Raw genomic sequence first — 25,000 nt, 5'->3', positions numbered from 1 at the left:
GGAGGAAATAAGGAGGGCAAAAAGGGGGCACGAGATAGATTTGGCAGATGTGGTAGAGGAGAATCTAAAGAGATTCTACAAGTATATTAAGGATGAAAGAGAGACTAGGGAGAGAATAGGGTCCCTTAAAGATCAACGAGGCCATCTACTTATGCAATCACAGGAGACGGTGAGATCCTAAATGAATATTTTGCATCAGTATTTACCATGGAGAAAGACGTGGAAGTTAGGGAAATAAACAGTGCTGTCTTGAATAGAGTCCACATTAAGGAGGAGGTGCTGGAGGTGTTAAAATACATAAAGGTAGATAAATCCCCAGGACCTGATCAGATGTATCCCAGGAGACTGTGGGAAGCAATTGCAGGGGCCCCTAGCAAAGATATTTGTATCATTGACAGCCACACATGAGGTGTCAGAAGACTGGAGGATGGCTAATGTTGTGCTGTTATTTAAGAACGGCTGCAAGGAAAAGCCAGGGAACTACAGACCGGTGAGCCTAATGTTAGTGGTGGGTAAATTGTTTGACAGGATTCTGATAGACAAGATTTACATGCATTTGGAAAGGCAAGGAGTAATTAGGGATAATCGTGAGACTTTGTGTATGGGAAATCATGTCTCACAAATTTGATTGAGTTTTTTTGAAGAGGTGACTAAGAAGATATATGAAGGCAGAAAGATAGACATTGTCTATGTGGTCTTTAGTATGGCCTTTGACAAGGTTCCGCATGGTAGACTGGTTAGTAAGGTTAGATCACATGGGATCCTTGGATACAAAACTGGATTGAAGGTGGGAGGCAGAGTGTGGTGGTAGAGGCACCTTCCCAGGCTGGAGCATCCACAACAACATCCACCTGGTCCGGGATGTGATCCGTTATTCACAGAGGGCTGGCCTGTCGAGCACCTCAAAGCCTGTCACCATCTTTTAAGGCACGTCAGGAGTGTGATGGACTATTCCCCACTTGTCTGGATGACTGCAGCTCCAATAACACTCTGGAAACTTGACACCATCCAGGACAGAGCAGCCTGTTTAAGTAGCACTGCATCCACAAGCATCCAATCCCTCCACCACTGATGCTGAGTAGCAGCAAGGTGTACTATCTACAAATGCACTGCAGAAATTCAAATTAGACAGTACTGTCCAAACCTACAATCATTTCCATCTAGAAGCACAAGGACGGATACATGGGAATACCTCCAGCTGCAAGTTCCCTTCCAAGTTATTCACTATGCTGACTTAGAAAAATATCACTGTTCCTTCACTATTGTTGGGTCAAAATCCTGGAATTTCCTTCCTTATGGCTTTGTGGGTCTACCTACAGCATGTGGACTGCAGTGGTTCAAGAACGTCGTTCATCTTCACATTGTCAAGGGCAACTAGAGATGTGAAATAAATGCTGGCCAGGCAGAGACACCCACATCCCATGCGAGAATTAAAAATAATTATAGACCTCAAGGTTTTTTAACCTTTCTCATAGTTTATCATATTTACACTTAGGTCATGATGACATGGATTAGTTAAGAAGCTTAAGGAAAAAACTGGATTATATAATTGAAAAGCTTCATTGGCCATTCATTTATTAAAAAGTTAGAAAAGGACTTGCTGTACTTTTTAAAATAATTTCCTGCATTAACATAAACTCTCATACAGACATTATAGGCCAAACATTCTGATCAGGGCCAGAAAAGCTATCCGTGGAGTTCTCCACGCAGAATTCTGGGTCAGCATCCAAATGATGCCAACTAGTCCAAGCCAAGAATCCAAGTGGCCAGCAGCTGAGTGGGTCAGCATTGAAACACCTTTCTCTTTGATACTAATTGCACTATTCCAAGATTCAAAGTACTGAAGGCACTTTGACAGATGTGACAGACTGGTTGGTGGTGATGGGCGTATGTGTGTGTTGGAAAGGGGGAGGAAGGGCATGGGGAGTGGGAGAGATAGGTATGGCAATTTGGAAAACAGATGCTATTACATTCCCTCTAATCGTAATTCAATGCTACACTGCTGTATTTGCAGCAAGGCACAAACTAGACAGATGTTCACTTGAAAATCTAGGAATAAGGAACAATGTTGAAACTTCAAGGGATGAAAACAGGGTCATCTTTTAAAATAGGGAGTTGATTTTGCTTTTTTATGCTAACCATTTTGAAATCTAATACATTTTATTCATACTGATGTTAATTATAGCATTTCTTTGCACTCCTTTAGAAAACTCAATGCAAGGAATTTGCACACTAAAAATCTTACTTGACTTCGCAGGAATGAATACTTAATTCCTTGTGTATCAATCCACTAGTAAGATGATAAACCAACACAGATCCATTGCTAGTACCTGAAATACATATTGATTAACCAAATGATGAACGTGTTTTTTATGCAGCTAATAATTAAACAACAACTTGAACAATTTTAAATAAAAATTCTGTTGTCAACTAACTGATCAGAGGTAAAATGATGGGTCATGTGACTCAAAGTATCACCTAGTGATACTCACTGAAGGTCAATACTTCGTTATAATCATATGCACTGTGATTAAATTCAATTCTATAAGGTTGAACTACTAAGCCATAGGACCTTGTCAATGACTCAGCAAGGTTACCTTGTGCCTAGATGAGCAACATCACATTAAACCTGGGACCTTCTAAGTTAATAACTTCCAGTTTGATATCCAGTCTCTGTTACATTCATTGATCTTGACTGGGACAGTAGAGAAGCATTACAATTAGCTTCAGAATTCCCTTGGTTAGTATTGAATTCCCACTGCTGTTTGCCACTCAGCAACCGCTGCCATAAGTTCGAACTTGCAGACAGTTGGCAGGAATAGCATCAGCTTGATCATCTTCACAGTTCAATGGCTTGCAGATATTCTCTGTCAAGAGCCATATGTAAATAATGGTCTCAAGCAAGCAACCACAGGTGACAACAATCAACAAGCAGCCAATGCCTTTAGAAAAGTAGGACATGGAAGAACAGGAACATTACTGGGAGAAAAATGAGCCACATTCCAGTTTGGCAACTTAAAGACTTCAGAGTATGAAGATATTAAGAATAATTTATCCCACTATGTAAATCTAACCAGCTTACATGCAACTCGCTCGTCACTTCATTGTTTTAGAGTTTAAGATGAATGTTGTATGCATGCAGTTCAAACATGCATTTTAAAAGACAAATGTACAAAGTACGTTCACCAAATCAACATCTTTTCAAAAATTGTTCTTAATTATGCTTAACTGGTAAGTTCATTTCCTCCAAGAACACATCTTGATAATATTTGAAATAGAACTTCCTCACATAACAAACTCAGAATTTTATTCTTCTTAAAATTAATCCAGAAATATTTGAGATACTAGCAATAATCATCAAAACAGCTCACTTTTGTATAATAATAGAGACCACAAGGACAACATGTTGGGATTGCGGCTTGACAAAATTACAATGAAATACGTAAACCTCATGAAATAATAAAAACAGATCCAAACTTTGTCTTTACACAGCTACAGGAGTGAGACTCATGAAAAACAGGAAATCCTGCATTCCTGTAAATGGACCCAGTACCTTTTATTTGAACAGAAATTGCTATTTAATCTTAATAACATCCTAAACCCCACAGACGTGCTCACCCACAGCCAACAAAGGTTGATAGTTCTTTATGTTCTTGGTAGTAAGTGGTGGACACATTCGTATGACAAAAGGTGGCAGTGGGAGACCCGACAACAAGCCAGTCAGCAGGAACTTCAGTTGAACCTCCTGTTGGTACGGAACATTAGGTTGTTCTTCACCTACTGCCATACTTTGCCCTGTTTAAAAAAAAATTGGAAGGATAAAACATGTGCTACATCAAAACAAGTCATCTAAATCCTGCATAACATGACTCAACAGGACTGAAGATTATCAGGAGAAATGTAGACTGAGATAATCAAATGAACCGTAACCAGTTTGATATTGATATGGTCACACTCCAGGAATTCAGAAATCATGAGTGAGCTCTCAAGGTTTATGTTATTATTCCCACTTCCTTATCAGAGTGGTACAATTGCAGACTGTTTAAAAACAATTGAGCAAGCTTGTGGGCACACATGTCTTGTCATCTATTATAAAACACGTGCAAGTATAAAGTTATCTAAATGTAACTGGCACATTGGTAACAAATGAGCCCAAAGATGTTATCATCTGTGGTAAATAACTGGCCAGGACTGAATGGAGGATGCAAGATTAGCTGCAGTCTCTTCTGTTTCACTTTCTTCCTCAAGAGCTGTTTAAAGCTAAAACATAAGAAAAGGTAGATTGAACACAGATCAGGGAAGGGAAAGATGTGATGGGCTGATTGGTCATTTCTTGTCTCATGCTTTATGTTTTTAAATAGTTACACTGCAGGGATATGAAACATTCTATTCACCCCAGAAATCTATCAGTTAATGCCATTGAATTAAGTTAGTGAGCAAGTATGGCATTGTTAAATTTATACAAGAATGCAGAGTATTAGCTATTTGCTTAACGTCATTTAGGTTTGGAGCTATAAAAATCTACACAGCTACAGCAGAAATTCGAATTTACTTGTCTTAAAAGGTAACCAGAGCAGTTTTACACTTTATGAAATAACGAAAACCTTAATGATCTTTAGTAACACATTTGGTACGTTGTTCTCTTTAGTTAACAAAATGTGAGCTAAAAAATGATGACAGACTAATAAATCACAATTTCAGTAAATTTAGAGGAGAAGAATTTTTTTTTTAAATCAATCTCACAATCATTCTATCTAAAATGAATTATGTGAGCTATTACTGGCAATTTTTAGTCAGTCACTTTGCCGAAAGGCTGGTAGTATGTAATTGGAATACAACTGCACTATGCTACATTATATATTCTACCTCAGTGTCATCATGAATGTAAAGATAAAGGTAAAGTGCCATAATCTTACCAGACCATAGGACTGCTCTCTCATTAGAGAAAGATGTCTGATGGCGATTTAATCTGAGGGTTGCCACACCTCAAGCAAGGGGACAGGTTGAGAAGGACAGTCCTTCACAGTAACCTCAGCCAGTGCAGGAATTGAACCAACGTTGTTGGCATCACTCTGCATCACAAACCAGCTGTCTAGTCAACTGAGCTAACTTCACAATTCTGGCTATAATTCAATTATGGTAGCACTGTGGCATTGGAAACTGTGGCATCAGATAAATATGTTGAAGCCACATGCAGATAATATGAATTATCAGGAAAGCCTATAGAAACTTAAGGATCTTTATAATGGAAGATGGTTGCTCAGAGGAGTATTCAAGATTCTAACAGAAGTAAATAAACTGAATCAAATGTAACATTTCCTTACAGTCACTAGCTACACAACAACAGCTTAAGGGTTCAAGGTTAGCAAAGGAGGAACAAAGAGGTGTAATGAATAAAGTTTGAGAAGATTTGCAACTCGTGTTGTGATGAGGTTATAGATATGCTCACTGAGCCAGTGGGTTTGATTGCAAACATTTTGTCACCCTGCTAGGTAACATTGTCAGTGCCCCTCCGGTGAAGCGCCGGTGTTCTGTCCCACTTGTTATTTATATGCCTTAGTTTGTTGGGGTGTTTGGTACCACTTCCGGTTCTGTTTCTCAGTAGTTTGTACACAGGGTCTAATTCAATGTGTTTGTTGATGGAGTTCCGGTTAGAATCCCAAGCCTCCAGGAATTCCCTGGCGTGTCTCTGTTTGGCTTGTGCGATTATAGATGTGTTGTCCCAGTTGAATTCATATCCCTTTTTGTCCGTATGTAGTGAGACAAGTGAGAATTGGTCATGCCTCTTGTCGGCCAGATGGTGTTCATGCATCCGTATTGTCAGTTTTCTTCCAGTTTGGCCAATGTAATGTTTCTCACAGTCCTTGCATGGCATTTTGTATATTACACCGGTTTGCTGCTTTTGGGTATAGGATCCTTTACGTTCGTCAGTAGCTGTCGCAGCGTGGCTGTCGATTTGTGGGGTACCCTGACACCTAGGGGTCTGAGTAGTCTTGTGCACAAGACTATTCAGATTCATTTGGTTCAATCATGTCAAATGTCTTGATGAGTCTGGGAAAGGGTGTGTAGATAGTTTGGGTCATATTGAGATTAAAAGGGAGGAGGTATTGGGGGTCTTGAAAAAAATTAAGGCAGACAAGTCCCCAAGGCCCGATGGGACATACCCCAGAAAACTGAGAAAGACAAGGGAGGAAATTGCTGGGGCCTTGAGGGAAATCTTTGTATCCTCACTGGCTACAGGGGAGGTCCCAGAGGATTGGAGAATGGCCAATGTCATTCCTTTGTTTAAGAAGGGTGGCAAGGATAATCCAGCTAATTACAGGCCGGTGAGCCTTACGTCAGTGGTAGGGAAATTATTGGAGAGGATTTTGAGACACAGGATTTACTCCCACCTGGAAATCAGTGGGCGTATTAGAGAGAGGCAACATGGTTTTGTGAAGGGGAGATGTCTCACTAACTTTGTTTGAGTTTTTTGAAGAAGTGACAAAGATGATCGATGAGGGTAGGGCAGTGGATGTTGTCTGCATGGACTTCAGTAAGGCCTTTGACAAGGTCCCTCATGGCAGGCTGATACAGAAGGTAAAGTCGCACGGGGTCAGAGGTGAGCTTGCAAGATGGATAAAAAAACTGGCTCGGTCATAGAAGACAGAGGGTAGCAGCGGAAAGGTGCGTTTCTGAATGGAGGGCTGTCACTAGTGGCATTCCTCAGGGATCAGTGTTGGGACCTTTGGTATTTGTAATATATATAAATGATCTGGAGGAGAATGTAACTGGTCTGATTAGTAAGTTTGCCGATGACACAAAGGTTGGTGGAATTGTGGATAGCGATGAGGACCTTCAAAGGATACAGCTGAATGTAGATCAGTTGTTGATTTGGGCAGCGAGATGGCAGATGAAGTTTAATCTGGAAAAATCTGAGCTAATGCATTTTGGAAGGTCTAATCTAGATGGAAAATATACAGTAAATGGCAGAACCCTTAAGAGTATTCATAGGCAGAGAGATCTGAGTGTACAGGTACACAGGTCACTGAAAGTGACAACGCAGGTGGAAAAGGTAGTCAACAAGGCATATGGCATGCTTGCCTTCATCTGCCGGGGCACTGAGTTTAAAAATTGGCAGGTAATGTTGCAGCTTTATAGAACCTTAGTTAGGCCACATTTGGAATATTGTGTTTAATTCTGGTTGCCACACTCCCAGAAGGATGTGGTGGCTTTGGAGAGGGTACAGAAAAGATTAACCAGGAGGTTGCCTGGTATGGTGGACATTAGCTATGAGGAGGGGTTGGAGAAACTTGGGTTGCTCTCACTGGAATGACAGAGGTTAAGGGGGACCTGATAGACGTCTACAAGATTATGAAGGGCATGGACAGACTGGACAGTCAGAAGCTTTTCCCCAGGGTGGAAGAGTCAGTTACCAGGGGCCATGGGTTTAAAGTGCGAGGGGCAAGGTCTAAAGGTGATGTACGAGGCACGTTTTTTTACACAGAGGGTGGTGGGTGCCTAGAACTCGCTGCCAGGGGAGGTAGTGGAAGCAGATACTATAGTGACTTTTAAAGGGCGTCTTGACAAATATATGAATAGGATGGGAATGGAGGGATACGGTCCCCGGAAGGGTAGGGGGTTTTAGTTGTGACGGGCAGCATGTCGGTGAAGGCTTGGAGGGCTGAAGGGCCTGTTCCTGTACTGCAATTTTCTTTGTTCTTTGTGTCTTTTGAATAGCACTACAAAGTTTTGAATATATTATGTTATGCCACATCATTAGTTTGCCTTGCTTGACCTGAACAAAATTACCTCTAAGCATTCCACTTCATTCTAACCTTATTTTCTTTAATAGCCAATTGGTAGTAGAGAACTTGAATATTGCTGGAAAAAAGAGACATTTTGTTGAAGTTTTTTGTCTTGCACTCATCAGGACAATCCACAAGAATAGAAACATAAAGCAAACAGTAGTTAAACTAGACGAGAGGCAGTGCTACTTCGTTGGAGAGTGGGCTCTGGTGACCAACAGTTAAAGGTGAAGGTAACTTCTTAAATATAACTCTCCTTCAAAACCCTTCTATGGAAGGTGGTCAAAGAAACTGTAAAGTCCAGCAGGACTCTTTAAATGCATTTTTTGATACTATAGAAGAAGAGGCAACTGAACGTTACGTATACAATCCATATATGAATGTTTGAAATGACCAATCACTTCATTAAAATGCATTTTAAAGTAGAAGTGGAAGACACAGCTACTTTCAGTACAGGTCTCAATAGTTTTACGGTAAAAATATTAGTGGCAATCTTGAGCTATTGACAGTCACTTTGTTGGACTTAATTAGCAAATGCTCTGCCAACCTGAGTTTTGCAACACATAGCTCCAGAGAAAATCAGAGATTAGCAGAAGCGTCATACTATCAAGTACATGGTCAACATGATACTTGAAGTTACTTGCTGGAAAACCTACAACTAATGCCAATTCAGTAACCCTTCCTTTCCCATTTGCATGTAGACACTTTTACAGAACAAATAGTAGTAAAGAGAGGCTCAAGAAGGAATGAAAGAGAAAAGAAGTGGTTTCAGTGTAGTGGATTCTTATATTATACCTCTAATTTGGAGGAATAGAAAAGTGTTTTATACTAAAGGTTGTCAGTCTCCTTACAACCTTCTTTCCATCTTTCATCACTACATGCAAAAGCCTAACATCTTTACATGAATTTATAGAAAAGTCCAAATCAGCGTGTGCGTTATGAGATAAAAGCAGACTAAAAGTTTATATTGTTACCTATCATGTTATCCAAGGAGAGATCTGGAAACTTCTTTTTTTGGGTACCCATTGGAATTCCACAAAATGAAACTGGACAATATAAAGGAGAGACTGTGGAACCTGAGTAACTGTTGTAAACAGAAAACAGAAAGAAATAACTCAAACAATAAATCAAAAATCACTACAAAATGTTTAGCCATCTTACATTTGTGATATGCCGGTTAACTAAATAAAAAACTTTTTTTTCAAAAAAATATGAGAGGGCAGAAGCTGAACGCACACAGACCCTTGAACCTGTTCTACCATTCAATTCATTCATATCCTGATCCTGGCTGCTGTCCATAGCACTTGATGCCCAAGAGACCGAAAGCCTCTCCCTCAGTTTCCAATAATGCAATATCCATAACACTTCGAGAGAGAATTCCTCACAAGCCACTGAGTGAAGAAGCATCCCTGTATTTAAAACCCAAAGGACAAGCCCCTTACACTAAGAAGATCACCTCCAATTTTCTAAACTCCAGGGAATGCAGGACAAATTTACGCAGCCTGATACCCACATCTCATTCAGGTACCAATCTAGCAAGTCTTTGCTATGCTGCCTGCAATGTAAGTTCATTGTTTCTTAGACACCAAAACTGCACACAGTATTCTAACTGTGATCTCATCAAAGTCTTGCACAATTGTGTAAAATTTCCGATTTCTTGAACTCCAATCCCCTTGTAATGAAGGCCAAAGTACCACTTGTCTTCCTACAAAATTGTAATTTTGTCCTCAATAACTGTACATTGAAATAATTGCTTCTAATAAAGCACTTAATCCTCAAAGCACTCCACATTCAATAAAAAAAACCTGAAGTGCAATCAAATCAAAAAAGCAATTTGTTTCTGAATTTAGTCAAGGGGAGAAAGTTAGCCAGAAAACCAGGAGAAATGTCTGCTCTTCGTTGAATAGTGCAAAAGGACCTTCAACCTCTACTTTAAATATTAGACAAAGGCATACCTCTCAATTTCACCTCATTAAACCAACTTCATTCCAAAAGTACAGCCCTCTATCAGTAGTCATTGGGCAATTCTTCCCAAACCATGCACTCGTGAACTAGGAGGTAGGGGACATGGGAATAGGCTGAAAGTGAACCGACAATTTGACAGAATGCTATCAAATGAACCAAGCTAATTCTTACTGTGTCTAGCTGACACTAATATAATAATTACATGGAATGATCAAATTTTTGGACATTGGTATCTTAGCTCCATCTGTACACAGCAAATATATGTACCCCCTCATCATCAGTTATTTTAAGCTTGATTGGGGGTCCAAACAATAAAGTATGGAGATGTTTTGGAGTTGAATACTTATTTTACCTCTGTGACAAATTCTAATTATGTCTAGATTTATTCAATAAGTCTGCACTTTATGCTCGCTATGATAGTCCTCTCACAACTGCACAATGTTCAGTGTTAATAAAAAACATTTGCTGTGCAGCACATGATGCACATACCCTTGGGGCAGTCTGCCAAAACTACAAAGGAAGTGCAGTAATACTCAGAGGACAGAGAATTTGGTGGATTTTACAGGAACAAATCAGCTGAAGAGAATGTTAGCAGATATGCATTATGGCTTGAACCAAATTTACATCCTCTGTGGCAATTACACATCCAATACCATAGCAGCCTCAGAGAAGCAAAGAGAATAATTAATTTTTTTTTCCTCCAGATTGGCATTAAACTGCATTGTTGACACTAAATTAATGAGAGGGAGCCACACTCTATTTCTAAAAGTGTTACCTATCTTGTTTCTGGCACAAGTAAAAATATTCTATTCTCCAAACATTACATTTTACAATGAATAAATCATGAAAATAAATATTAATTTGAAAACATATCAACATTCCAGAACTATTTAAAAGCTCAATATGACGTTTGCATTTTCAAAATGGTTTTCTTTCCTGCATTTATAATCTGAGCATTTGTACCATCAATCACAAAGGCAATCTGTTGAGAATAAATTGCTCAATTATCAAATTTGTAGAATTGATTTGACTGTACTCATCAGTTTTAGCACGTAGCCTACAACTCAAAACATACAAGTTAAATTAGAGGATTATCAGAAGTGGCTACTGAAACACAGTCAATCAAAACATTTAAGAGGAAATTAGACAAACGTTATGAAAATTATTGATGGCTTCAACGACAAAAGACCGGAAATGAAATGTGAATCCAACACTGATTGACACACAAGAGGCCAAATTGCTTTCTTTTTTCTGCAGTTGAATTGTTCAATACTGAATTGGTGAGAAATTAATTTGTAATTTTGAAATGATTAATATTTATTCATAGTACATAATTATTCAATTTATTTACTTATTGAAATGTATTATGTTTGGATACTGTTGGCTATATTTCTCGAGGAAAGGGTGGACAAAAATACCTGCAATAAGGCTTTGGCCCCAGTAAGTTTGTTTTCAACTCCCATAACATGACTCTGCCATCACTGACAATTAAAGCAGCAGAATTTTCATTAATAGGACAGCACACCATGTTAAAAGGACGAACTGTCTTAGTGACTCTGATTGCATCACACTGACAACGTAGATCATAGGTGAGTTCCTGAACAGGCTGATCCGGATCTGAAAACATTAAGAAAAATGTTATTTCAAATGAAAGATAATCCTCTGTAAACACAATAATTATGTCCAATCAGTATGCAATTTGTCTCCTCGTTGCAAAATTATTATATAATTTTGGGTTGTACTGAGGATGTATGTACCTAAACGAGAATGAACATAATAAAAACAACCTACAGATTTCAAGTTGATTAGTACCATGGCTGCTTTAATTGGAGCCTGCTGATCTACTCCTTTGTCCTTTCACATCCATAAATTAGTTCTGTTTCTCCTTTATTTTTGCTAATCAGGATAGCTCCAACGAGATGTTCAGCAGTAATCATTAATTATTCATCCCCTCAAATCCTTGTATAATTTATGCCTGTTATATTCCCCAATTTTTTCAAGCCTCTCTTAATAACTGTAAGTTATCGTTTGCGGTATCATTCAAAAGAATCTTCGTGGTATCCTTTCCATGTGTCAGTATCGTTCCTGTGCAAAACAAAATACAATGTTCCATCTGGGAGATAGTAAGAACTGCCGATGCTGGAGTCAGAGATAACACAGTGTGGAGCTGGAGGAGCACAGCAGGCCAGGCAGCATCAGAGGAGCAGGAAAGTTGACATTTTAGGTTGGGACCCTTCTTCAGAAACAATGTTCCATCTGTGGCCCATCAATGTGATGTGCGAATTTTTAAAAATCTTTTTATTCAGTGCTCCTAAAAAAAAACTTCAATTTGCCTTTTCATAGCCTTTTCCAGCTACTGCAACAACAATTTGCATTTATATCGTTCCTCTAATGTTGAAAAATATCCCAAGGCAGCTCTAAAAGCGCAATACAACTTTAAAAATCTATCTATTGCACTTTTAGGCATTTTCCTTATCGCTTATTGTAAGCTCCTGAACAAACGAATCTGGAATGAGAAACGTTTAAGGGACCTGTCATTTCGCTCATTTCCTGAAGTATACTACTTAAACTGAACTGCATTTGTTACCCATCTATTGACTCTGCTAAGTATATATGCAAACTCTGTAATCTCATGAATTCATCTTCACAGATCATGTTCCAAAATTTCATATCAGAAAGCTTCCATTTGTTACTTCCCAATTACAAGATAGCTTTATTCAGCTTTGGCCCATATATGCTTATAAAATCTCTTCATTATTTAACTCCCTTTGAGAATCAGATTGCACTAATTGACTTAAGCTTATCTGCTTTAAAAATGGAAGTAAATGTGGCTTAGTTTCACTTTATACTTTGGATCATATGTACAACTTGAAATTGTAGCATAAATGGAACTAATACTTTTTAAACATTTGAAAGAAAATGAATCTTATGCAGAGAATTATGTCTTCTGGATATTATAAGTGGAATTTAACATTCATGTTGAGTATAATGTTTTACATTGGAGACTTTTTTATTGTTAGTTTAAAACATATACCAGGAAATCATTGCAGGGGAGTGATCTAATTAAGAGGAGTTAATAATCTATCCAAATCCATCCCTGAAAATAGAATAATTAAAAGATTTGGGAGGCGTCAAAGAATAGGCAAAGATAGAAACTCTTAGTAAGTATAAGAAAAGCCAAAGCAGTGAGGCACCAAGATATGAAGAAAAATAAAAGAGAAAGAAACAAAAAAAACTGTTCACACATGCCATCCCTCTTTCCTGATCTGGATAGGGACTCACAACATGATACATTTGCATATTTTTCCTTTATAATTGGTGTTATAATTATTTTTAATCATCCTGTTTGGCCATGTTATGGCATACCTTCAGGGCAGATTAAACTTGAACCCGTACCTTTCGGCCAGAGGCTGGGATATCTCCACTGCACCACAACAGATCCTCTAAATTAGCGTGTTATATTCAGTTATAAATTCTGATTAAGATCAACGTACCCACCATATTGATAGTGATGTTAATCAGGATTAAATACCGCAGAAATAATTTGCAATGTGTTGCTTAGTTACTTTCTGATTGACACACAGGCTCACCCTGCTCTTCACTGGAAAGAGCCAATGAATTTGAATTTGATCGACGGATCCTTAGTGTAATACAGCCATTTTCATGAAGACAGAATAAAGCATCCCGCTGGCGGCAAGGAATGACCTAGGTCAGAGAAACAGTAAACAGTTTGAAAACATCTGTTTCTCTGAGTAGTGCTGCATATAAATATGTGAAAACAGTAACTGGTTATGAACTGAAATTTCATAAAAACTGCACATCAAATGAAAATATTACAGGAAAAACAACCATAATTTTCAGTAACCTGATGCTCAACAACAAAACCAAAAATAGTGATTTCATTTACAACACATATTTGCCATCATCTCTGCTGCAATGTACGTTAATAAAAAACAGCCAGATGGTATTGTTACAGATGCTCACATTATACCTACTGAAACTGTGATTACACTGGCAGGGTGCCTTGAATAAATGCAGACATATTCTCAAAGGCCACAAAGTTCAACTCAACCTCAAAAAGGCAATCAGAAAGCTTAACCAGTACTCTATCTTTTATATTCTAAAAATATTGCCACCATACAACAATCACATTCTCATTGCAGTCTGGATTTTTTAATTACATAAGGGAGGATTCAGAAACTGAACATATGTATTATTATCATCCAGAAGTAGAAGCTCTGTTTCCTTTTTAACCAGTAGATTTCAATATAAGATATACGCACAATTCCAATTTAATTCTTAATATCATAAAAAAAACTAACTCCACAATTTTAGTGGTTAAATCTTTCTGTAGTTACTCTGAATGCAATAATGTCAGTGCAAGACTGCCTCTTGGTAGAGTTAAGTACCTGAAGAAATGGAGCTCCTGTTCGTTCAATAGCAACTATGCCTACTGTTTGGTTTACTTCCAAGTCAAGGATCAGGATTTCTCTGGGATACAGCAGCAGCATGTGGTTTCTCTTAGATGGTAGATAGGATAACTGCAGGCAGTCATTCAAAGTTACAGACTCGGCACTGAAATAAATCAAGTAAATAATAATATAGAATGATAACATAAATTTTGTACTCATTAATATATGTTGTAAAGTAAAGCATGGTGCATTCTTCTCAAATAACCACCCATTGTGCAATTGGCAGCATCTCTTAATTATACATAGTATTCCAAATGAGGCCAGAAAACCCAACTTCTGGACCATCTAGGGTGATAATTCAGTTCAATATTGAAGAACTATTATTGTTAGAAGTGCCTTTCAGTTGAAATGGTGAAAAGTAGATCTATCTTTCCTCTCTTGTAGATACAAAGATCCAACGGTATTATTCAATGAAGAGCATGGAAGATCTCCTGAAAAAAATCTCAGAACTACCATCATTAAAATAGTTATCCGATCATTTACCTCATTGCTGTTTGCGGAGCAAGCTGGCTGTGACTTCTACTTGCATTACAACTGAAACAAGACTTCAAAGCTTCTGCCATTGAAATCTATGCCTTCTTTTTAATTTTTTTAATGAGATGGGAGCACTATTGGCCAGTATCTGTTGCCCATTCCTATTAGATGCGGCCTTTAATAATGGTGAGACTTAAATAATCAATCCAAATACCAATCAAACTACCCCTCCATAAGAGCAAGAAAAAAATTATAGCTTCAATTTATTTTCATTTCCTATTGTAATATTTGGCAATATACTTGCAAAATTCTTAAAACAATGAAATATCTATTGTTGTGGTAAAGATGTATAAGATATTATCAACAATTGGAAACTTGAATGTGTAACATAGATGCTGTAGATTTTAGTTTTAGATTTTTGAAGGTCAAAACACTTGCAACAGTGATCGAAATACAATATTTCCAAGAAAACATGATTTGGTGAAATGCCTGACAGAATACCTGTCATGTTAATAGATGTAATGTTTATACTGATAGGTTTAAGACACACTGAAAAAGCAGATCAGGAATCACTAATTTAGCTTTGTGTTCAATTCAGAAGAATCAGGAGAATAATTTTCACCCTAGCAGAAGGGTTTTAAGGTTGCAACGTCTTCAAGCTGTGAGGGTTTCTATAGAAGATTTCAAGTTGTTATAACTGAAAAAAAAACAAAAATCAAACAAATCTGTAAAACTGGAAAAAAGTCATAAAACTGTTTCAGTAGCCAAACAGGAGGACTGAAGAGAACAAAAAACAAAGTTGCTGGAATAGCTCAGCAGGTCTGGCAGCATCTGTGAAGGAAAAAACAGAGTTAATGTTTTGGGTCCAGTGACCCCTCCTCAGAACAGGAGAACTGAAGGAAGTCAGTTAAGTCAGATAAGTCAGAAACTAAGGAGATTAGACGGGAGTGATATTTGTCCAAGACTGAGTTTCAGTAAAGGATATGGTATGAACATAGTTGAAAACTATGTTTTGTGGTTTTAAGATCTTTCCAAACTGTCATACACATATAGCTGTGCTTGTTTATTTTATTTTGTGCAATAAATTTGTATGTGTGTTAAAGAACGTTAGCAGCCTCATGCAAAGATGCTCATAGCAACTAATTACAAAAATTAAAGATATGATCTATTAAGATAAGTTTCACTCTGGAATCTGACTAGTCCAGTATTACTATCATTTGCAATCATACTAGCGTTTAGTAGGGCATTAAAGAATCACTTTTTCTTTTACTGCTTTGCTCCCATGGTAAAAACAGCACACCTCTTAAAAGTGGAGGGAACACTGTTGGAAAATATTAAAATTAATATGTAAATAGCATCAATATTCTGTCTTGATCATTTAGGCCTAGTCGCAAATAGGAAACTTATGTTAAAAAAAATCAAAAATCAATCCTATTGGGAGTAACACACAGCCATGAAAAAAACTGAACGTTAACATATTATAATTGAAAACTTTTGTTCCTTTTCTACTTTCAATACATGCATTTTGAAAAGATATATCGTATACTTGCCACATTGTTAATTATAATTGAATATTAAACTTAAAGATTAAACGGAAAGATAATTAATTTTGTCAATGCTAAGTTCATCAATATAAGTGATATCAGAGCTGGGAAATAACATTAAAACATTAGTTCGTGGGCAAGGAGGGAAATTTACAATGAAGAAATGTTCTCTCAACTATAGGTTACAATACAAATAGAGCTTGTAAAATAAAACATTTCATCTTAAGATATAACTTACTTGGGCTTTTCATTGGTGATGAGAATCTTCACTTTGTTTAAGGCTTTCTTGGCACTAGTGGCTGCTGGTTTTGCATGGGCGGGACTTGAGTGTGGACTCGATATATAAACTTTCTTCCCCGAACTGCTAGGAGCTTTGGATGGTGAAAAATCGGAGACAAATACTATTCCTTCACTGGTCAGCACTACAAATAGGAGACATTGTAGAATACATTACAGTGGGGGAAAAAAAAATCTGTGGAAAGCTTTTGTTTAAACAAAATACTAAATGATAAAAAATCTTGTTCAATAACAATTACACTTTCCCTTGAATTGTAATGCAATATATTTTACTAAAAATAATTCACTTTCTAGGCAGCTAGGACATCAACATAAAAATGCCTCTGGCAATCTCCCAGTTAATTTCTCTTCTCTGCAGAGAAACACTTCATCTTCACTCATTCCTTCCTACCAATAGATGAACACAGTATGTGTTAAAAATGTGGCAGTTGTCTTGTGTGCTATTTCCTAAACCACAACAACTTGGAACTCCAAACACAGTGGGCCATCTTCACAACAGAATGTTCAAGACTGAACACAGCAGTTAAAATAAAAATGTTCCAATATTCTGGCATACAGCCTATAAACAAGAAAGGTTTACAACAAAAAGTCTGCAGTGCAGATTCTTAAATCAATTTAAAAACAGTGGCTAGAAAGTGTTATTTGCTAAAAGCTCAGATTTAGGTGTCAGCAATGCCTCAGTGATAACATTCTCACTTTTGAATCAGAATGCTGTGGGTTCATTGCACTTTCCAGAACCATGAGCCTGTAATCTATCCTGACCTTTCAGTGCAGCACTGCAAAAGGTGCTTCTTTCAAATGAGCTGTTAAACTGAAACCTCATCTACCTTCTTTGGTGCATGTAAAAGACCCAATGACACTGCTTGAAGCGGAGACATTCTCCTTGAAGCCCTTTGCAACTGACATCACAAGAACAATTCATCTGGTTTGTTGCTGATATGTGCACTTGTTCTGCATATATTATCTCACATGCTTTTCTTTACTAATTGGATATGGGCAATTTTGGCAAGGTCAATATTTATCATGCATCCCTAATTGCTCTTGTAAAAGTGGAGACAAGGCACCTTCTTGAATACAACCAAGTGGTTCACTAAGCTAGTTCACAACATTTATGTGAGTCAGATGTCAAATATTGGCCAGGTGAAGGAAGGGTGACAGATTTCCTTTCCTAAATGATTTTAATGAAACAGATAGGTTTTGTAGTAATCTGCCCACCATTATCGATACCACCTTTTCCTTTCATATTTTACTTGACGAGGTGAAACTAAATTTCCCAGCCTCCAAAGTGAGACTTGAACTCATGTTTTTGTAACATTAGTCCAGACTCCTCAATTGCTAGTCCAGTAACATAGCCATTACGCTCCTGTATCCTACACTGTTTCCCTATATTACAATGGTGACTCTTCAAAACTTCATTGGCTGCAGTATTTGGGACATTCTGAGTTTGAGAAAAGCACAAAATAACACATATTTGTTTCTTTTTTTCTTTTTCGAGTGTCACCACTGGAAAGTTTCTTCTACAAAAAGATGCTCTCCCAATATATGTGCTCTGATAGTTTGAATCTAAAAATGCCACAAAACACCTGTTTTTATGCAGAACAGCAACTCAAGACTGCCCTTCTAATTTATAAGATAACAGAATATTGAAGACCCCTTTATTCATTCACAGGATGAGGGCATCACTGGCCAGGCAGCATTTATTGCCCATCCCTAATTGCCCAGAGGGCAGTTGAGAGTCAATCACATTGCTGTGGGTCTGGAGTCACATGTAGGCCAGACCAGGTAAGGGTGGCAGTTTCCTTCCCTAAAGGACATTAGTGAACCAGATGGGTTTTTCCGACAATCGACAATGGATTCATGGTCATCGTTAGATTCTTAATTCCAGATATTTTATTGAACTCAAATTCCACCATCTGCTGTGATGGGATTTGAACCGGGTCCCCAGAACACTGTCTGGGTCTCTGGATTAATAGTCCAGCAATAATACCACTAGGCCATCACCTCCCCAGGAGCAGCTAGCAAACCAGTTAGGACCACCACCAACACTTTCAATATTCCACAGTTATTTTCTTTTTTGAGTTCATAATCCAATTGCCATTTAAGACTACAATCGAATTTAGATGCATCACTTGATCAATTGCACTTCCTTTTCTCATTGTAGTAACGTACCTAGACTGAAAGCAAATCTTCAATTTCTACAATGTCATTCACAAGAACTAGACATTCTAAAGCACTTTGCAGCCAATGATGTGATTTTGAAGTGTACTCATCGTTGCTGTGCAGGAAACATGCACTGGAAACAGCACCATTAATTAATTGATCCATTATATTTCCCTAACAGCCTCTGCCTCCAATTTATCTGGGCCGTATCCAAATATATAATTTTACCATAGCTTTCACCATGTTCTTGTCTTTACTTAACTAATCTAAGCTTTACAAAACAATGATCACTATTCACAAGATACTCCCAAACTCTGACGTTCTGATCTTCAACTGGTTTATACCTCAGGACAAAGTCAAGTAATATCCTTCTTAAGCAGGAAATATACCAAATTAAAACATTTCTTCTGAACACTTAGACAAGTAAGTATATATTGCCAACTGCACTGTGAGAATTAGTGCATTTTGAAAAACATACATCCTGGCTAGGTCGGTAACTGAACTCAGCCAGAAGGCTGCACATATTTGTGTGTGTGCACAGCTTCAAAGTTTTCAGCGCTTTGGGAATCAGCAAGTGCATCCACATTCTTATAACAGTATAAAGAGTATGTGGCTAGCTTAGAAAACGGTGAGCTGGGCCAAAGAGAAATGCCTTGACTGATCTCATCATACACCATTTCTGAAGCAAAAATTGCCAAAGTACTGCATAAATTAATTTTTGTAATATTTCAGTTACTTTGCTGGTATGCTGATTTTGAAATAAATGACTTATGTAAGAAATGTATGAATAATTGAATAACTTCCTTTTAACCATTATATTATTCAAGAAATAGATGGTTTTGAATTTTAAAGAAATCAAGGGATATGGGTAGAAAGTGGGAATCTGGCATTGAGATAGAAATCAGCCACAATATATTGAAAGGTAGAGTACACTCAAAGCGCCAAATGGCTTACTGCTGCTCCTAGTTTCTGTGCTTCCATGTTAAACATAGCCAAAGGTAGCAGAAAATAAGTATAAGTGCACATGGCTCTTTTCTGAATGGATCCATGATGCAAAACTTGTAGTGCAACACTGCCTTGCACCACACATCCCAATCTACATCTCATTTTAGAGTCACAAGGGTAGCATAGGTCAGACTTGAGGCAGGAGAAAAATAGACTAAATTTTCAGCAACACTAAGAAAATAACTTCCAAATTTTGTGCAGTTGAAAAACCAAAAACAGATATGTTTCATTACATAGTCAAATATTTGCGCCACCTTAATTGTTTGATACATTGAATAACCTGGAGACAAATAGTTTCTAAAATACACTTAAGGATTATAGAAAAATGTAGAAAAATATCTTCTTGTAAATCCTCAAGATAGAGACAGTCTCTATAATCCCTCAAGGTTTAAAATTACAGTCCTGTTAAATTATAGAAGATTGTAGAAAATTATAGAAGATCATACTTTTTTTCTACAGAAATCATTGCAATCAGAGACAGGAGCATGTTCTACCATAACTGCAAATCAAGTTTTAATCTTGCTATGCCAAAAGATCGTATGCAATTGCATACACCAGGTTAATATTTTTCATTTAGACAGAAAGAAAGAGGAATCAACTTACAAGCGAGATTTGACAGCTCAAAGGGATCGAATGAAAAGGAAAGTATGTTTTCTGCATAACTTTTTCTCCACAATTTTGTACCAGTATCCGCATTCCAAAGTACTATGTAGTTTGGTGGATGAACCGCCAGTAAAAGGTCTCGAGAGGCATCCTGGTTCCACAACCACTCCATGTCTATTAACAAAAAGGAGACAACAAATGCCAATAACAATGTTTTCTTTAGGACAGAGCACAGGGATAAAGATGAACTTTAATCAGTGTACTACATAATAACATAATCATGAAATTTGAAAAATCAAAGATAATTGAGGCTGAACTATTTACTACACCATTACCTTTCAGACTTGGTTTGACTGTGTATCGGCCTTATTAGCACATATGCCTCTCTGGTGATTGTGAAAGATACTGTGTGAGACAAGACTGAGGATGTTATTTTAACCAATTTGAGATCTAGCGGTTAATAGCATAATTCCTACAAACAAACTGTTCCCTTTCTATCCAACCCAAAGAATACATAAAATTTGCAGAAACATGCTACTACATATTGCTTGGAAATTAAAAGCAAAGAGCAGGTAAATGTTGCAGAATTAACAACATTTCAATGCTGTTCAGGATGCCTAAGAGGTGTAGTGTGAACCATTCTACAAAGGGCTTCTTTCAAGTCTTCATGCAGTAACTCTCAAAGTACAAACATGATTGATAATATCAAATCCCAATCACTGCACTGGAGCAAATAACAGCAAAGCTGTGTTCGCACTAGAACAGTTTCCACCAGTTTTCATTTACTATCTGACTCCTGAGTTCGGAGTAATGTCATTAACAGAATGTTACATGACGCCAAGCATTTTCAGTTGAATACCACAGCAAAAGCCTATCAATCGGTTTTGGCACTCAACTTCATGGTTTGTCAAAATTCTGATCTGCTAAAACTCAGTCATACATTTATTAGTTCATTTTCTACACACTTCATTGTGCACTGAACAAGATAAATTTCTGACTAGTCTCATTAGATCTTCCAAAGAATCAACATTTATTGACTAAAACCATAATTCATGCAGTTCAGTTGTTGTCAACAAAAATATATTATGCTCCACACAGAGCAATGTAACACAAAACCAACACAGTATTGTCCAAATTACTAAAGTAATAAACATGTTTGTCACTACTCCACAAAGCCAGAAACAATTAGAATTAGGGGTTAGAATCTAGTCAGGTTGCTGATGGATCAAACATGGAGAATGCCAGAGAAACTCAGTGGGTTTGGCAACATTTATGGAAGGAGAAACAGAGTTAACATTTTGAATCAGTGTGACTCTTCAGTTCTGAAGAAGTTCTGAGCTGGAGATGTCCCGAGTGTGGGTCAAGGTTTCAGTTTCAGATGGGCTGGTTTAGGTAACTTCATGAAGGTAAAGATGCATGGTCTTTGCAATACAGAGGATCTAGTACAGAATTGTTGAATAGGATGCCAGATTCAACCAGCTACATTGTCCAGGGAATGGGGAGTGAGCATATAGCAGTAGTGGAAAGTTTGGAACAAGCGCACTGAAAGAATTATAGAATAGCAGTTTTTCCTCTGGTTTGGTAGCTGTTGATGTCACTGATCTGGGGAAAAAGCAAACTAATGGCCACACCAAAATGAGGATGGTGAAAGACTATGTGATGACACACCTACTACGACATGAAGACATATTGTAAGTAACGCAATTTATTATACCTTGCAGATTACCTTACACATTAAATGACAAATGTGACCTAGACCAATCCCACGCATCTGTCAGCAATGCACCAGACAACAAAGTCACAACAAATTTGTTAACACTCAGTCTTCCTCCAGACAGATTTATACGTTCAATCGCAAAGATCTCACTTCTGAAATCCTTCCAACAGTGCTCTGGGTTGGAGTGCCTGAACACCTCACCCCTCTCTGTGGTTTAATCTCATCTTCCACGACCTTGATCCATCACTGACTCACTAGTGAAGCTCAAACTCCCTTTGAGCTTCCCATGGCTTTTCTCAGCCCTGCTTGCTGCTGAGAACCACAACCTCAGCTCCTGTGCTAGTCATCTCCTGATTTTCTGCATCACCACCTCTTCAGTAATTCCCCTAAATTCCTGGTTATTCTTCTCTCTCGGGATCTACACTGGATCCTGTGACTATTGATGCCACACCAGTATACTCACGATGACCCATTAAATGTTTAATAAAGAATGAAAACAGTCCCAGAACAAAACACGCATAGCTGAAAATGCAGTTGAACTGCATATTTGTTCACAGAATGTGAGCATTGCTGACTAGGCCAACTTTTATTGCCCATCCCTGATTGCCCAGAATGCAGTTACAAGTCAACCACGCTGCTGTGGGTCTGCAGTCATGTGTAGACTTGAGCAGGTAAGGACAGTAGATTTCCTTCCCCAAAGGACATTTGTGAACTTGATGTTTATGACAATTGACAGTGGTGGTCGCTGTGAGGCTAGCTCTTTATTCCAGATTTTTTTTAATTGAATTCAAATCCCACCATTAGCCATGGTGGTATTTGGCTCACGAACAATGGCCTGGGATTCTGGATTGCTAGGCCAGTGACATTACCACTGTATCACCACCTCCCCTTGGTTTTCATCCAAGAAACCATGCTAGAGAAGCTAGTAAGTCAGTTTCTTAACAGTATCAAAAATTTTTACAGCTACATTTTAAGAAGTAAAATCAAAAGCTGTTAAGTTGCCTCACCATACAATCTGACTTTTGGTATTTGATTTGAATTCAATTGAGTTGCAACCAATGCCTAATCAAATATTAACCTGAATGGAAAAAACCTCCGTATTGAGGATGTGAAGAAGAATCATTCGATTCGAAAAATTACTCCCTCCACAGATGTTGCCCGATCTGCTAAGTTTCTCCAGCACTTCTCTTTTTATTTCAGATCTCCAGCATCCGCAACATTTTGATCGCATCTATGAAAGAACCTCAACGCAACTTGTGAAATTACAAATCTCTTTGTTTAGGAATGGACCAAAGCCTACAAACAGAAGTTTGCAGACATCTTTCTCATAAAAGACGAAGGAAACATATGATAAATGTAAAATAAATCTTTCTATTGCGATGGTTCTTGATCCAACACAAAGATCTTAGCTGTCTCAAATTCTTAAAGCATGAAAAGCCACAGCACAAGGTATTAATCGACCTAACAAAATACTTTCTTTGGAACAGCACTTTGGACTTGTGACAAGATCACATGGTGACATACGTTGCCTGTTTTTAAATTACAGCTGAAGCTCTTCTGAGACAGACTATCTAAAACTCATCAAACCTGCTGTAAGACAACTATGGAACCAAGTCTCATTAAAGCATCATCCCTGTGCTTGTTGACCTATGCATAGTTGTCCTTTAGCAGCACTTCAAATTCAAAATTATTATTCTCGCCTTCAATTATTTGCACATTCCCCTCTCTAACCTCTTCTCGCCCTCGTCAGAAGTCACACAACACCAGGTTATAGTCTAACTGGTTTATTTGAAATCACACGTTTTCGTATCATTTCTCCTTTGTCAGGTGAAGTGGAGGAAAACGCAAAGGCACAGAATTTACATGCTGAGAGAAAATGGCAAGATAATTCCAGGTGATTAAGAGTGTCAACAGATAAGAACAAATTGTGTGAGTGGAGTGTCAACAAGCTGAATAACAAGTCTTAAAAACCTAAAGAACTGCGGATTCTGTAAATCAGAAATAAAAACAGAGATTGCTGGAAAAGCGCAGCAGGTCTGGCAGCATCTGTGAAGAGAAATCAGAGTTAATGTTTTGGGTCTGATGACCCTTCGTTAGAACTGATGCGAGCTAGTAAAATGTCGGTTTATATGCAGAAGATAGGGTGAGGGAACAATGTAAGGATAGGTGGAGATAGAGCTTAAACAGTGAGAAGAAAAGTTGGACAGACATAGGAATGGATAACGATCTGTCTGGGTGAATGAATAGCTGTTTATGGAAACTGTCAGTGGTTAAGAATAGGTAGTGCGTGATGGCAGACTATGTGATAACAAAGCCTGGAATGTGGGGTTGGGGTGTAGGATATGGGAGAGCTCAGGCCCTAAAATTATTGAACTCAACACTGAACCCGGACGCTGCAGTATCCCAAAGTGAAAAATGAGGTGTTGTTTCTCCAGCTTGCACTGAGCTTCTCTGGAGCACTGAAGCAAGCCTGAGACAGAGACGTTCAGCAGGGAATTGGGTAGTTTGTTAAAGTGGCAACTGGAACCTCAGTGTCTGCCATCACACACTACCTATTGTTAGCCATTAATAGCTATTCACCATCCCAGCCAGATCGTCATCTACTCCTTTGTCTGTCCAACTGTTCTTCTCTTTGGGCTCTAGCTCCAACTACCATTTACTCCTTACACCCTCCCGCCACCCTATCTTCTGCATATAAACGGACATTTTCTTAGCTACCATCAGTTGGGCATCATAGGGCACGGAAACAGACCCTTCGGTCCAACCAGTCCACATGAACCATGCTCCCAAACGAAACTAGTCCCACCTGCCTGTGCTTGGCCTATACTCCTCCAAAGCTTTCCTAGTCATGTAATTATCCAAATGTCTTTTAAGCATTGTAACTATACCAGCATCCATCACTTCCTCTGGCAGTTCATTCCACACACAAACTACACTATGTGTAAAAAAATTGCCCCGCGTGTCCTTTTTAAATCT

General features: G+C 38.1%; 1 protein-coding gene across 1 annotated transcript; it reads right to left on the bottom strand.

Moving 5' to 3' along the window:
- Positions 1-2,241: 2,241 nt before the first annotated feature.
- Positions 2,242-20,663, bottom strand: LOC125481431 (WD repeat-containing protein 11-like). The gene is made up of 9 exons (XM_048592969.1): positions 20,643-20,663; positions 20,308-20,481; positions 16,481-16,664; positions 14,162-14,327; positions 13,343-13,457; positions 11,171-11,369; positions 8,762-8,871; positions 3,619-3,795; positions 2,242-2,330 (listed from the first exon to the last, which is right to left on the bottom strand). The coding sequence occupies exons 2-9, from the start codon at positions 20,477-20,479 to the stop codon at positions 2,242-2,244; spliced, it is 1,212 nt and encodes a 403-aa protein (XP_048448926.1). The 5' UTR covers positions 20,480-20,481; positions 20,643-20,663.
- Between the last annotated feature and the right edge of the window lie 4,337 nt (positions 20,664-25,000).

This window comes from Rhincodon typus, unplaced genomic scaffold (assembly GCF_021869965.1).
Source record: "Rhincodon typus isolate 14 unplaced genomic scaffold, sRhiTyp1.1 hic_rhity00002128, whole genome shotgun sequence".
NCBI classification, from domain to species: Eukaryota; Metazoa; Chordata; class Chondrichthyes; order Orectolobiformes; family Rhincodontidae; genus Rhincodon; species Rhincodon typus.
Note: the sequence above shows the minus strand (reverse complement) of the source record. Positions and strands in the feature narration are given on the sequence as shown.